Source organism: Mus pahari, chromosome 1 (assembly GCF_900095145.1).
Source record: "Mus pahari chromosome 1, PAHARI_EIJ_v1.1, whole genome shotgun sequence".
NCBI classification, from domain to species: domain Eukaryota; kingdom Metazoa; phylum Chordata; class Mammalia; order Rodentia; family Muridae; genus Mus; species Mus pahari.
In genome coordinates, this window is record NC_034590.1 from 40,223,781 (window position 1) to 40,237,786 (window position 14,006).

Sequence of the window (14,006 nt, forward strand, 5' to 3'; positions counted from 1 at the left end):
TTTCTTTCTTTCTTTCTTTCTTTCTTTCTTTCTTTCTTTCTTTCTTTCTTCCTTCCTTCCTTCCTTCCTTCCTTCCTTCCTTCCTTTCTTAAGATCTATTTATTTAGTGTATGTGAGTACACTGTCGTTCTCTTCAGACATCAGAGGAGGGCACTGAATCTCATTACAGATGGTTGTGAGCCGCCATGTGGTTGCTGGGAATTGAACTCAGGGCCTCCGGAAGAGCAGTTAGTGCCTTTAACTGCTGAGCTCTCTCTCCAGCCTGGTATCTCTCCATTTCATGTTTTGAGGAACTGCCAGGATTCCCCGCACAGTAACTGTACTACCCAACTTTCCCACCGGCAGTGCCAGCAGGCTTTAGTCTCTCCATGTCCTTAGCAATATGAACTGTCATCTGCTTCCTCTATTCTCCATCTGTGGTATGAAATGTCCCCCACAGTCCCAAGTACTTGAACACTTGGTCCCCAGTTAGTTGTGCTGTGTGTGGGGTTATGGAACCTTTAGGAAATAGAGCTTTGCTGAAGTATGTCACTGGAGGAGTGGCATACTGCATTGAGGTTTTAGAGTCCTGTCCCACATCCTGTTCTCTGTCTGTCTGTCTGTCTGTCTGTCTGTCTGTCTGTCTGTCTCTGCTTCTCTCTGTGTTTCTGCCTCTCTCTGTCTCTCACTTTATCTCTGTCTCTGTCTCTCTCTGCTTCCCATGTATGGGTAAATATATGACCAGCCAGTTCCCTGCTCCTGCTGCCTTGCTTTCCCTGACTCATCGCCATCTCTTTCCCACCATGATATCCCCTGTCCTTCTGGAACTTTAAGGCACAATAATCCTTTTTTTCCTTAAGGTGCTTGAGGTAATGGTGTTTCATCACAGCAGCAGACCAGGAGCTCATATGTCATCCTGTAGGTGTGAAGTGGTACCCTGTCGATGTGTGGATGTGCAGTCCCTGATGACTAAGGATACTGAGCATCCTTCTTTATACTCATGGGCCATTTGTATGTTGTGATGGTCTGTATGTGCTCTACCCAGGGAATAGCACTATTAGAGGGTATGACACTGTTGGAGTAGGTGGGTCACTGTGGCTTTAAGACCTTCATCCTAGCTGCCTGGAAGTCAGTATTCTGCTAGAAGCCTTCAGATAAAGATGTAGAACTCTCACATCCTCCTGAACCATGCCTGCCTGGATGCTGCCATGCTCCCACCTCGATGATAATGGACTGAACTTATGAACCTGTAAGCCAGCTCCAACTAAATGTTTTTTCTAAGAGTTGCCTTGGTCATGGTGTCTGTTCACAGCAGTAAAACCCTAACTAAGACATATGCCCTTCTTGGAAGAATGCCTGTTGATCCTTCCTGAGCCCACTTTTAGACTGGGATACTTGAACTTTTGTTGTTGAATTGTGTTTCCCACATATGCGAGCCATTTGTGATTGAGAAACATCCACGGCTCTTTTCCCATTCTGTAAGCTGCCTGTTTAAAAAGATTACACCCGGACTCAGTAGACTCGGTAGATGTTATTATAGGTGTTCTGCAAAGTTTTCTTCCAGAAAACTAGTGCTGCCTTGGGACTCAGCAAAGGAACACTGTGCATGTTGTCCCAGGCTCTTTGTCCCAAGTGGGCACAGTGACAATTTGGTGACTGCTGGTGCTGGTGCTGGTCAGATTCTGATAGAATGTTTCAGAATGAGAGTGGTTGCTTTTCTCACTTCCCATCTCTTCCAAGTTTAGATTAGGAGCCCACCTCCAAGTTTCTGAGCGTGCGCTGTACAGATGTCTATGTTCCGAATAGAAAGAACTTAACAACGTGCGCTGTGACATCCTGTGCTCTCACCCCACCCCGTACATGGGGTTATTCCGCTCTGTTGTTGGTAAGGCTTTGTCTTTGCTTTGTTTTTAATAGGTTTTGTTTCTCAGCCACTTATTTTTTCACAAATTACTAGAAAAAGCGTCTTTAATGCTCTCTTTGTTAATGTAATTAGTGGTCCCAGTGAGAGCTTAGAAATGGATCTCAGTTTTATGTTTTCGGAAATGCTTCTAAGTCAAAATCACATGTCACGCATTTTTTCCTCCCTGTAATGGAATTGGACAAATTAAGCACACTCCCTTTCCTGCCTTCTTCTCTTGCCAGTGTTTGATTGGACGCTTCCCCTCTGCCACATGGGGTCTGCTCTCTACTCCACTTTCCCTGTGGTTTCATAGTTGAAAAAGATACAGCCTCCCAGATGATCCCCATTAGCTCTGAGACCAGCTAGTTCTCGAAGCTGAACTTCATCTGGCTGCCACTGTCTGAGATAGAAAGGGAATCCGTCAGATCTGAACGTGTCTTCCTCTTCTAAGAGCTGGCTCCAGATGAGGGTGACATATCTTCACATTCTGTACCAACGAGGAAGTTTGTGGACCCTGGACACTTGGTGCTGGATGGTATGGCATTGCAAGCTGCCCTACTAATCATTTTTAAAGCAGTCTGGTGGGTCAGTGGGTAAACGTGGTGGCCGTGGTGGCCTGATGATCTAAGTTTGATTCCCCCAACTCCATGTTAAGGTGGAAGGAGAGAACTGACTCCACGAAGTTGTCCTGTGACCTCTGTACCATGTGTGTACCACGTGTGTACCATGTGTCTACACATATACATCTTGTCCTAACGTGCATGTGTGTGCATGGTGCATGTGTATATATGTGTGTGTGTGTGTGTGTGTGTGTGTGTGTGTGTGTGTAAGACAGAGAAAGAGAGAGAGAGAGAGTACATAGACATACAATGATAATAACAGTGTTTTAGAGTTCACTCAGTCTCTCCTCCCCTGAACTGAATCTCAAAGAAGGCTGAATGGCTGAGATCTCCCAGGAAATGAAGCTGACATCCCACAGCTACAGGGGATGGTGTTGATGATGATGAGGACGATAATTTTTGCATCTGGTATTAAACATAAACCTAGGGTAGGTGGCTTAGTTGGTAAAGTGCTTGTCATGCAGGCATGGGGACCTGAGTTCATCACCTGGAACCCACATAGAACGTGGGACATGGTGACACATGTAATCCCAGAGCTGAAGAGTCAGAGACACAGGGACACATGGATGCCTGGGCTCACAGGTCAGCCAGCCTTTGGGGAGCTCCAGTTTCAGTGAGAGACTCTGTCTCAAAAATTAAAGGGGACAGCACCTGAAGAGTGATATCTAGTGTGGACCTCTGGCACACGCACACACACTCACACACACTCACATGCATACACACTCACTCACATACATATACACTCACACACTCACACACACACACACACACACACACACATTCTTTCTTTCATACAGGTGCATGCACACACCCACACACCAACATAGAAACACACTCCCTGCATAAACAGGAACATCCAAGAAAGGAAAGCTGACAGTAAAACAGCACTCTGTTGCTGGCAGCGGATGGTCCCTTTCCCAAAGCCTCAGGTCTGGTGGATGAGGAAGCAGGAGGGACTTAACTGCCGTCTGGGCTTGTTGAGTAGGTGTGCTGTTTGGGATGGAGGAGTCCTGGCCTGTTAACCCCAGCCAGCACCTTGAGATAGCCCTAGACCAGCTGTCTCAAGTTGTCTTTGGAAGGAGACAGTAAAATTAGTCCACATTCTCACTTAACCTTTTTGAGCTTCAGTGTCTGCACCTGTAAGCCAGACCCTCCCCAGCAGATTCGAGTCAGGTGACAACATGTGGGTGGAAGTCACAACTTGGGGCATGAATCTGGAGGCAATGTGGATCCATGCCCCCCCTCCCCCCACACACACACCTTGGCTGTCACATAGCCTCGTTGTAGGAAGAAAACTCAGCACCATGATACATTTCTCCTGTCAGTGGCTGGCTGCTTTCATTCTTTACGCTGCCTTTTCTCAGTTATTTGTGCTGCCTGGAGGGCTGTTTGTAGGATTAATCATAGGTCACGGTCTGGCTTTGTAGCCAGACATGGCCATGTAGCCATGTCTCATGTGAATCCAGACGAGAAGCCTGATCTCAGCTACACACTTGCCCTTCCTGGGCCCTGTGCTCCAAAGACTCATAGACAGGAACTTAACATCGTTTTGGCTTGCATCAGAGAAAGCTTCCGGGGACTGGTGAGATGGCTCAGTGGGTAAGAGCACTGACTACTCTTCTGAAGGTCCTGCGTTCAAATCCCAGCAACCACATGGCAACTCACAACCACCTGTAATGAGATATGATGCCCTCTTCTGGTGCGTCTGAAGATAGCTACAGTGTACTTATTTATAATAATAAGTAAATCTTTGGTGACTGGGATTGACCGGAGCGAGCAGAGGTCCTAAATTCAATTCCCAACAGCCAGATGAAGGCTCATGACCATCTGTACAGCCACAGTGTACTCATATGCACAAAATAAATTAATAAATAAATCTTTAAAAAAATAAAAGAGAGCGAGAAGGCTTCCTAACTTTGACCACAGGGTGGTTTCCTTTTTCGGATGATTCTGTCATGGGTCGGCAGGAGGGTTCTATTATATAAGTTCAAGGTGGGCCTCGAGTCCTCGTAATGCTCTGGGGTTGGGATTCCAGGTGTGCTTGAAATCTGTTACACGTTTAAAAAATCCGTGGCTTTTGCTGTGGCTTTTGTGTAAGTCCATCCCACTCCCTCACCCCCTGCCACCCATGGGCAGGGCCAGGATGCTACTGTGTTATAATGGCAGCTTGGGTTATTTCTGGACACAGAGCATCTCATGGGATGCTTGACCTGGCTGCCCTGGAGGCGACTTCCTATTCTGTCACTCTCGGCAGACTCCCTCTGTCGTGCTTCGTCTGTGGGCCTGAGCCGCCGTCCCCTGACACTGTTACTCTGTACTACCTTGTAATGAGTCAGTGGCATTGCGACTTCATCTGCATCGAAAGCACTCTGTCTCACCTGGCCCTGCCGCGTGCGCGAGTGCGTGCCACTTCCTGTCTGGTCTTACTTGCTGGGGGCCCCCTCTTTCTTTTTCCTTTTAAGGTTCAGTCCTTTGGGGAAAGGATTGTTCTCTTTGTCCTCAACGCCATTGTTTTCGGAAGACTGGAGAGAAGGCTGGACAGCGATGACATGTTTTTCTTACCTCACCCTGCGAAGGAGCAAGCTAAGATTCTGTGGAGAGATGGAGCCGCAGTTGGATTTTACTCAATCAAAATGAAAGGTGAGGGACACGTGGCCTATGAGGTGGAGGGTGGGGTGGGTATGCCGGGTGTCTGCCTGTCTCTGCAGACCCCTCTCGGCACTGGCATTCTGTGGACTCTTCTGGCTTAGGATTCCCAGCTAATTAAACTTTCGTGTAAGTCAACCCAAGGCATGGATTTCATTTTCGCATCTCTATAAGCCTTATCCTGGGTTCCGAGGAAGAGTTTAATGCTTTTTTTTTCTTTTCTTCTTAATGTTAACCATTAGCTGTCAGGATAAATACTATTGCTGATAGCTGGCATGTGTTCAGGAAGCACCCTAGATGCCAAGATTTTCAGACATTACCTCAGAAGACAAGACAGGGAATTGGCCACACACACAAGGTTAGGTTAGACAACAGCAACTTCCTTCTAGGATCCTTGGCAAGCATTAGGCGTTCAACCACTGGGCTGCAGGTGTCTGTCTGTCCTTTCAGACAGCTGCTTTCTTTAATCGTCTTTTAAAAGACAATCAACATCTCGCCCAGCCAGCTCCAGCATCACCTCCGCTTACTAAGTTATTCTTTTTCAAAATTGCTTTAAAAAAATTCCAGGTGTTTATTTGGCAGGTGGGAGGGGTTTTGGCAGAGGTGAGAGGGCCAGAGTGTAACTTGTGCCTGTCTGTTCTCCCCTTCCACCATGTAAATTCTGTGGCTCAAACTCATGTCATCAGGCTTGCTTGGAAACACTCCGAGCAAGCTCACTGGCAAGAAAAGTATCAATTTTAGCAACAATTAAATTTCCCAGAAAATCCCCAATGGATGTGCTATTTTTGGAGGTAAGTGTTCTTGGTGGATACAGAAGGCTGATTTTTGTTTTGAACCATGTTCACATTGTGTGTGTGTGTGTGTGTGTGTGTGTGTGTGTGTACTTGTCCAGGATGGGATGAAGTCCCTTCTTTTCTTCCCTTTCTGCCTCCCCCTCTGTCTTCTGTAATATGACCAGAGCCTCATGCTTTGTTAAATGTCTGCTGAGGTCCGTTCTAGGTGCTTTGGCATATAGCTGTCTCCGTAGCGTCCCTTGGACGGTCACTAGCCCTGTGACCTCAATGTGTCTCTAGTGTCTTTATACTTTCTCAGGTTGCCATTTTCCTGGCGTCTTAGTTTCAGATAGACTGATGGGCCCAGAGAATAATTAAGATGAAGGGGAAGCACTTATTTTTTTTTTTAAAATATTTATTTATTATATGTAAGTACACTGTTGCTGTCTTCAGACACTCCAGAAGAGGGCGGCAGATTTCATTACAGATGGTTGTGAGCCACCATGTGGTTGCTGGGATTTGAACTCAGGACCTTTGGAAGAGCAGTCAGTGCTCTTAACCACTGAGCCATCTCTCCAGCCCGGGGAAGCACTTATAATTCATCTTTCCTAAAGCATGTTTTTGTCCTCATTTAAAAAACAAAAACCAAAAAAACCAAAAACCTAAAATAGCCAAGCTTAACTGTGTAAGAGAATCATGCGCAGTGTGAATGCCCGCCCTTGTTGATCTAGTCCTGGGTCTCTTGGCAGAGACAGGTCATAACTGGGATGTCTTAGGGTATTGCTAGCTTCGATAGGACCAGTTTGATTGTTTCCTTTTTACTTTTTAAAAGATTTATGGCTGGACCATAAATCCATAACTCTAGCTTCAGATCAGATGTCCTCTTCTGACTTCCATGGTACCAGGCATATGTGGTACACTTACACTTATGTAGGCAAACACTCATAAAGTTTTTGTTTGTTTGTTTTTTTCTGAGACAAGGTTCCTCTTTGTAACAGTCCTGGCTGTCCTGGAAGTCACTCTGTAGAGCAGGCTCACCTTGAACTCACAGAGGTCTGCCTGCCTCTGTGTGCTTAGGGCCCTGATTAGACCATGCTCGGTCTGTGCTATCATCGTAACTGCTTGTCACTCCTCCCCATTTCCTTTTTTATTTCACAAGACAGTTTGGAAATCACTGTTGCTAGGCCTTCACTTAAGGCTTGGTAGAACTTGGCAGTGAATCCACCTGGTTCTGAGTTTTTCTTTGCAGATAGGCTTTTTAGCGCTGCTTCAGTACCATTGCTTGTTAATGTATTTGTTTAATTTGTTCACATCCTTTTGGTTTGGGGAGGCCGTATGTGTCTAGGAATTTATTCCTTTTTTTCCCTAGATTTTTTAGTTTGTTGGCACACACGTTTTCAGAGTTTTCCCTAATGGGTCTATGGTTTTATTGAAACCTGTAGTAACTTTCCCTTTCAGCTCTACTTTCTATTTAGTTGTGTGCTCCCTGTCTCTTTGTCTCTCTGTCTCCACCCCCCCCACTCTTTTTGGGTTTTTTTTTTGGTTTTTCGGGACAGGGTTTCTCTGTATAGCCCTGGCTGTCCTGGAACTCACTTGGTAGACCAGGCTGGCCTCGAACTCAGAAATCCGCCTGCCTCTGCCTCCCAAGTGCTAGGATTAAAGGCCTGCGCCACCAGGCCTGGCTCACCCCCCCTACTCTTAATTCATTTGGCCACAGACTTGTCAATCTTGTTTATTTTTATTTTTTATTTTTAATAATCAACTTGTGTGGTTGATGCTCTCTTAGACACCATTTCGCTGCTTTCTGCCTGGATATTTACTGCTGACTACTATTTGGGTTTAGATTCCTGTTTTTCTAGAACATTGAGGTGTGTCATCAGGCTATTTATTGAAATCTCTCTCTCTTTCTTTCTCTCTCTTTCTTTCTTTCTTTCTTTCTTTCTTTCTTTCTTTCTTTCTTTCTTTCTTTCTTTTTTTGAGACAAGGTTTCTCTGTGTAACCCTGGCTGTCCTGGAACTCATTCTGTAGAGCAGGCTGGCCTCGAACTCAGAAATCCGCCTGCCTCTGCCTCCCGAGTACTGGGATTAAAGGTGTGTGCCACCACTGCCTGGCTATTGAAATCTTTCTTGTTGTTACTATAAGCACGCATAGCTCTAAACTTTTTTTCTTTTCTTTTCTTTCTTTCTTTCTTTCTTTCTTTCTTTCTTTCTTTCTTTCTTTCTTTCTTTCTTTCTTTCTTTAAAGATTGCCTTATCCTTATCCCAAAGGTTCTGGTAAACTATGAGAGTGGGGATTTTAAAATTTCCTCTCTGACTTCTTCACTGACCCACTGGTCATTCAAGGACATAGTGTTTTATCTCCATGTTTTTATATAGTTTTCTTTCCCCTAATATTGATTTCTATTTTCTTGCACAATGTTCTGGTAAGATACAAAACATCATTTAGATCCTTTTATACTTGGTGAGGTTTTGATTGTAGCCAGAGTATCTTTTTTTTTTTTTTTTTTTTTTTTTAAGTCTCATGAGAATATGGGCTAAGACAAATATGTACCATGTATCTTATGGGTGAATATGTAGTGAATCTTATAGGTGAATATGTACTGTATCTTACAGGTGGGATATTATGAAGCTGTCAGGTGACTTTATTTGCTCTGTTCTGTAGTTTAACTCTTAAGATTTCTTTGTTGACTTTTCAGTTAGATGCCCTCTTCTGAAGATGAGCATAGGGTGTTGACATCATCTGCTGTTACTGATAGTGTCAGGGACCTGTTTGATCTCTATGTCTATTAGCATTTGCATGTTGAAATTGGGGGCTCTAATATTTAGTGCATGTATTGGCAATTATTACAATCTCTTGATGAATTGTCGCTTTTATTTGTTTGTATGGCATTCTCTTTATCAGTCTCATATGTCCAGGATGCCCTTCAACTTCCTTGGTAGCTGAGGGTGACCTTGAACTTCTTGTTCTTCTGTCTCCCTATCACAGTCACGCCTGAGCAGTACAGTACATGCAAGTGAACCTGGTGCCTTGTGCCTGCTGGGTGAGCATTATGCCAGCTTAGCTAAATCTTCATCCTGAAAGTCTAGTTCTATCAGCTACCAGAAGAGCTATGCCAGCTTGTTTTCGGTTTCTGCTCACTTGATAGATTGTTTTCCATTCTTTGACTCTATCTATGGATATTTTTACCAGTGAGTTGTGTTTCTTGGAGACAACAGATGGTTGGATCTTGTTTTTTAATCCACTCAGCCAATCTGTGTCTCTTTCATGTTGACTCGAGGTCATTTACATTTAGAGTTATTAATAGCGGTGTTTAGATGACTTGTTTTCCCTCTCTTTGTTAGTCTCAGGAATTTACTGGTTTGCTGGCTTGGCTGTGGTGGATTCCTTCCCAGCTCTTCTTTGTTCGTCTCTCTTTCCCTCTCATAAAGTTTATTCTTTCCTGTGTCCTTGCAATGGTGGGGTTCTTTTTTCTTCTAGAGTGCTATTCTAGAGTCTTCTAGAGTGCTGTCCGGTGGCCATGAACTTCCTTGGTGTGGGCTTGTCTAAGGATGCCCAGATTTTCCCTTCCACTTTTAAAGACAGCTTTGCTGACTTTAGCAGTCTTGGTTAGCAGTTATTTATTTTCAGTTCTTGAAATACACCATTCCTTCTTCCCTGGCCTTTAGCATGGCTGTTAAGAGACCTGCTATTATCCGGATGTTTCTGCCTTTGTAGTAAGTTGGCATTTTTTTTCTGAAGAACTTTTAATGTTGTTTCTTTGTTCTAGAGGTTTGACACCTTGACTATATGTTGGGGTAGAGTTTTCTCAGGTATATATATGTATATGGTGGTGGTCTAAATGCTTCTGTGTTTGGATATGTATTTCTCTATGTTTGGGAATTTTCTGCAATAATTCCACTGATAGGTCTCTGCCTTTAGTGCTTATGTAAGCTCCTCCTCCTCTGGTGTGGTGGTTTGAATAGGCATGGCTCCCATAGACTGATGTGTTTAAATGCTTGGCCCATAGAGAAGGACACGATTAGGAGGTATGGCTTTGTTGGAATAGCTGTGGCCTTATTGGAAGAAGTGTGTCACTGTGTGTGTGGGGGGGGGTGGGCTTTGAGGTCTCCAATGCTCAGGCTCTGCCGAGTGAGACACAGGCTCTTCCTTGCTGCCTGTGGATCAAGGTGTACATCTTTCAGGTACCTCTCTAGCACCACGTCTGCCTGGACACCACCATGCTTCTCACTATGATGATAATGGACTAAACCTGTGAAACTGTAAGCCGTCGACAATTAAATGGTTTTCTTTGTAAGAGTTGCCTTGGGTTAGGGTGTCTCTTCACAGCAGCAAAACCCAAACTAAGGCGTCTGGGTTCTTAAGTTTGGTCCTTTGATCACATCCCAGGGTTTTTTGGATGTCGTGGTCATGCTTATTGGTAGAGACTTTTTAAAAAATTATATTTTATTTACTATTGGGTGAGAGGGAGTCACACTAGTGTCAAGGTGGGTGTGTGGAGGTCGAAGGACAGTAGTAGGCAGGAGTCCATTCTCATGTACGTCCTGGGGATTTAAGTCAGGTCTTCAGGACTGGGGACAGGGGCCTTTCCCCACTGATCCATCTCACTAGCCCAATGCCTGCTTGTTTGGCTAGTTTTGCTTATTGATGTTTGAAGAAGGCTTCCATCTGCCTTGTCCTCCGGCCCTGATGCTCCTTCTTCCGCTTGCTCAAGTCAGTTGGTGATGCTTCTTACTGTGGGTTTTTTTTTTTTTCCCATATTGATTATTTGGAAATTTCTCATCGTGCACCCTGATCACACTCACTTTCTAGTCTTGTCCGATCTTTCCCCACTCACGTGACCTCCCCAACAACAACAGTAACAACAACAATAATAAATAGAAGAAGAAAACCCCAAGTCCACTTTGTGTTGCCTCTGTCCTCACTGTGCATGGTCAAACTCCCAGTGTCCAGCTCCTTACAGAAAACTGAGTCTTTCCCCACCCGCGCCCGCACCAGCACCAGAAGCCCTTGAGTGTAGACAGCTACGCTTCAGTGTCCTTATCGCAGTTTTCAAGAGTTCTCTTCGAGGGTTTCCCGTCTAGGCTTTACTTTTTTGGGGGTGGGTAGTGGTGGTAGGGGTTGTCACTAAAGCCTCCTATGTCCCTCTTTCTCAACTGTGAGTCTACAGTCATTGATGCTACTGCAAGAGTAGGTAGCTTCTGTACCCTTTACAGTGGTCGGAAACACAGATCACGGTTTCTGGCGACAACACGGACCACAGACATCCACATGGTCTCTGGCATCAGCACATGTCATGACCTCAGCATGGTCTCCGGTGGCAGTACAGACCACACACATCATCATGGCCCTTTACTGTAGCACAGGCCACAGACACCATTATAACCTTCAGCGACAGCACAGGCCAAGGACATCAACATGACCTCTGGGGCAGAACAAGTCAAAGAGACATCAACATGGTCCTTAGCAGCAGCCTGGTCCATGGACATCAACCTGGTCTGGACATGGTCCATGGACATCAAGGTGGCAACATGGCCGACAAAGATTGACTTGGCTCCAGGTGGCAGCAAAGACCACAGACATCCCCATGGCCTTCAGTGGTAACATGGCCATGGCCTTGAACACAGCCCCCAGATGCAGCAGGATCACAGACCTAAACATGGCCCTTGGTGGCAGCATGGACCTTGAACATACATGGCCTGAGGTGGCTGCACAGGCCACAGGCCACCCACATCAACATGGCCCTTGCCTTGGAGCTCTACGTCACTGTGTAAGCACCTCTCCCTCTATCTTTCCCACCTCTCTATTGCATATTCAGCTGTTGTAGTGGCACTGGAAACTGCAATGTAACACAAAAGCGCGCGCGTGTGTGTGTGTGTGTGTGTGTGTGTGTGTGTGTGTGTGTGTGTGTATATGTATTACAAACAGCTTAACATGTATATATTCATTGCAACAAGTTATTGATCTGGTTCAGGCTTTCTGGTTTATAATGCACCATGAATACTGGACTTATCTCTTGATATCCTGCTGTTGCCCAGAGCCAAGTGATCTTGCTGCAAGGCACAGTGTCCTGGGGTAGGTTCTGGGTGAGTTCCAGGCTGCTGCCGACCTCCTTGCCTCCCCAAGGCCCAGGGCTCAATCTTTGTGTGTGTAGCCTGCAGGCAGCAGCACTACCCCTCTCCCCTTACTGCCTCCCTCTGTCTCCCAGCAGAGCAAGCAGCATGGGCTGCAGCCTCAGCAGGACCTAGGACCGGCGGCCCTATTCATCCATGACACCTGGTTTTGCAGGACAAGCTCTTTCATGTGCTCCAGCAGCTTGTAGATGGAGAAGATCTTGGCGTGGACCAACTCAAGACACTGCATCTGGGCCTGGGTGGCAGCAGAGTTGGTCAGCTCCACGCAAGGCGATCACTGTGTTTTTTATTTGATTCATTGATCTTTTTCTTTTCCAACATTTCTTTTTTTTTTTCCCTAAAACTTAACTTCCTTCTAGAATTGTCTTCCATTTTCTGCCTCTTTCCATCCATACTGCTGTTTTTCTTATGTATCTTACTGCATTTTTCTGCTATGTTGCTGATTTTCCTCTCCAGATCCTCAATTGTATTTGATTGCTCATATCTTCATTTACATTATTGATTATTTTTACCAGAAAACTTGAGAAATCTTCACCCAACTGTAGTGAGTCCTACATATGCATCTTTTTAATATTTATATATTTAATGTGTATGAGTGCACTGTAGCTGTCTTCAGACACGCCAGAAGAAGGCCACGGGTCCCATTACAGATGGTTATGAGCCACTTGGGAATTGAACCTTTGGAAGAACAGCCAGTGCTGTTAACCACTGAGCCATCTCTCCAGCCCGCCATATGCATCTTGATGTGATATGTTGTTTTTTTTTTTTTTTTCACCACAAACAGGCAACACTGTTTTTACAATCCAAGTGTGATCATGTATCACCAGGGGTTAAATAGGAAAGGAACTTTGAGTCATTAGCGGGAAATGAGAAAAAAAAAAAAATCATTTTTTTTTTTTTTTTTTTTTTTTTTTTTTTTTGTTATAAGCCTATTAGTATTGATATATGATTCTAAAAAACTAGCAATACCTTTGACAAACAGTAAGAAAAGAGTATATGACTCAAACCTGCTAACTCTCACAGCTCCCTCTTCCTTTTCTATTCTTTGGCTCTGGTTTCTTCCTGGTGCCATTTGCCTTCAGGCTAAACTACTTTCTTCAGTGTTTCTTGTAGTACAGTTCTGCCAACAATTTTCTGTGAATTTGCTCATCGAAGTATGTTTTCATTTCACATTCATGCTGGAAACAGCTAACCTGGATCAAAGAATTACAAAAGCTCACGTCTGACGGTCGGTCCGTGGGTGACTTGACTTCCTGTGTGTGTTTTGTGGGGTTTATTGTGTTTCTTAAATCTGTAAATATTCACTGCCATACTTTTTGTTCGTTTGCTTTTTGAGACAGGGTGTCACTTTGTGGCCCTGGCTGTCCTGGAACTCACTATGTAGATCAGGCTGGCCTCAAACTTAGAGAGATCCACCCATCTCTGTCTCCTGAGTTCTGGGGTTACAGATGTGCACCACCATGTCCAAACCACTTCTCTGTCATTTATGGAGAAATTTTGTCCATGTCTTTTTCATATGCTTTTTTTCTATTTTTCTCCTTTTTCTGGGATTCCAATTATATCAGTGTTACAGTGCTTCATAATGTTTTTCAAGTCTCTGAGAGTGTCTTTTTCTTTTGGTTGTTTTTCTAAGATCAAGTTTTTTGCAAGCCGGGCTAGCCTCAAAGCTGATATGTAGCTGTCTTAGTTCGTTCTCTATTGCCATCAAGAGATACCATGACCAAGGAAACTTAGTAACAAAGTTACTTAATTGGGGGGTTGCTCATAGCTTCAGTGGGTGAGTCTATGAGCATCATGGCAGGGAAGAGGCAGATAGGCATGGCACTGAGATGGTAGCTGAGAGCTTACATCTGATCCAGAGGCATGAGGCAGAGAGAGAGAGAGAGAGAGAGAGAGAGAGAGAGAGAGAGAGAGAAGAGAGAAGAGAGAAGAGAGAAGAGAGAAGAGAGAAGAG

The 14,006-nt window shown here is 44.7% G+C and overlaps 1 protein-coding gene across 1 annotated transcript in view; it reads left to right on the forward strand.

The window, feature by feature from the left end:
- The window catches only part of Fam169b (family with sequence similarity 169 member B), a 99,298-nt gene that overhangs the window by 59,923 nt on the left and 25,369 nt on the right, over positions 1-14,006 (forward strand). Inside the window, exon 6 of the mRNA XM_029535540.1 lies at positions 4,965-5,142. Within this exon, the coding sequence (XP_029391400.1) occupies positions 4,965-5,142 (178 nt within the window). The remainder of the gene's footprint in view (positions 1-4,964; positions 5,143-14,006) is intronic.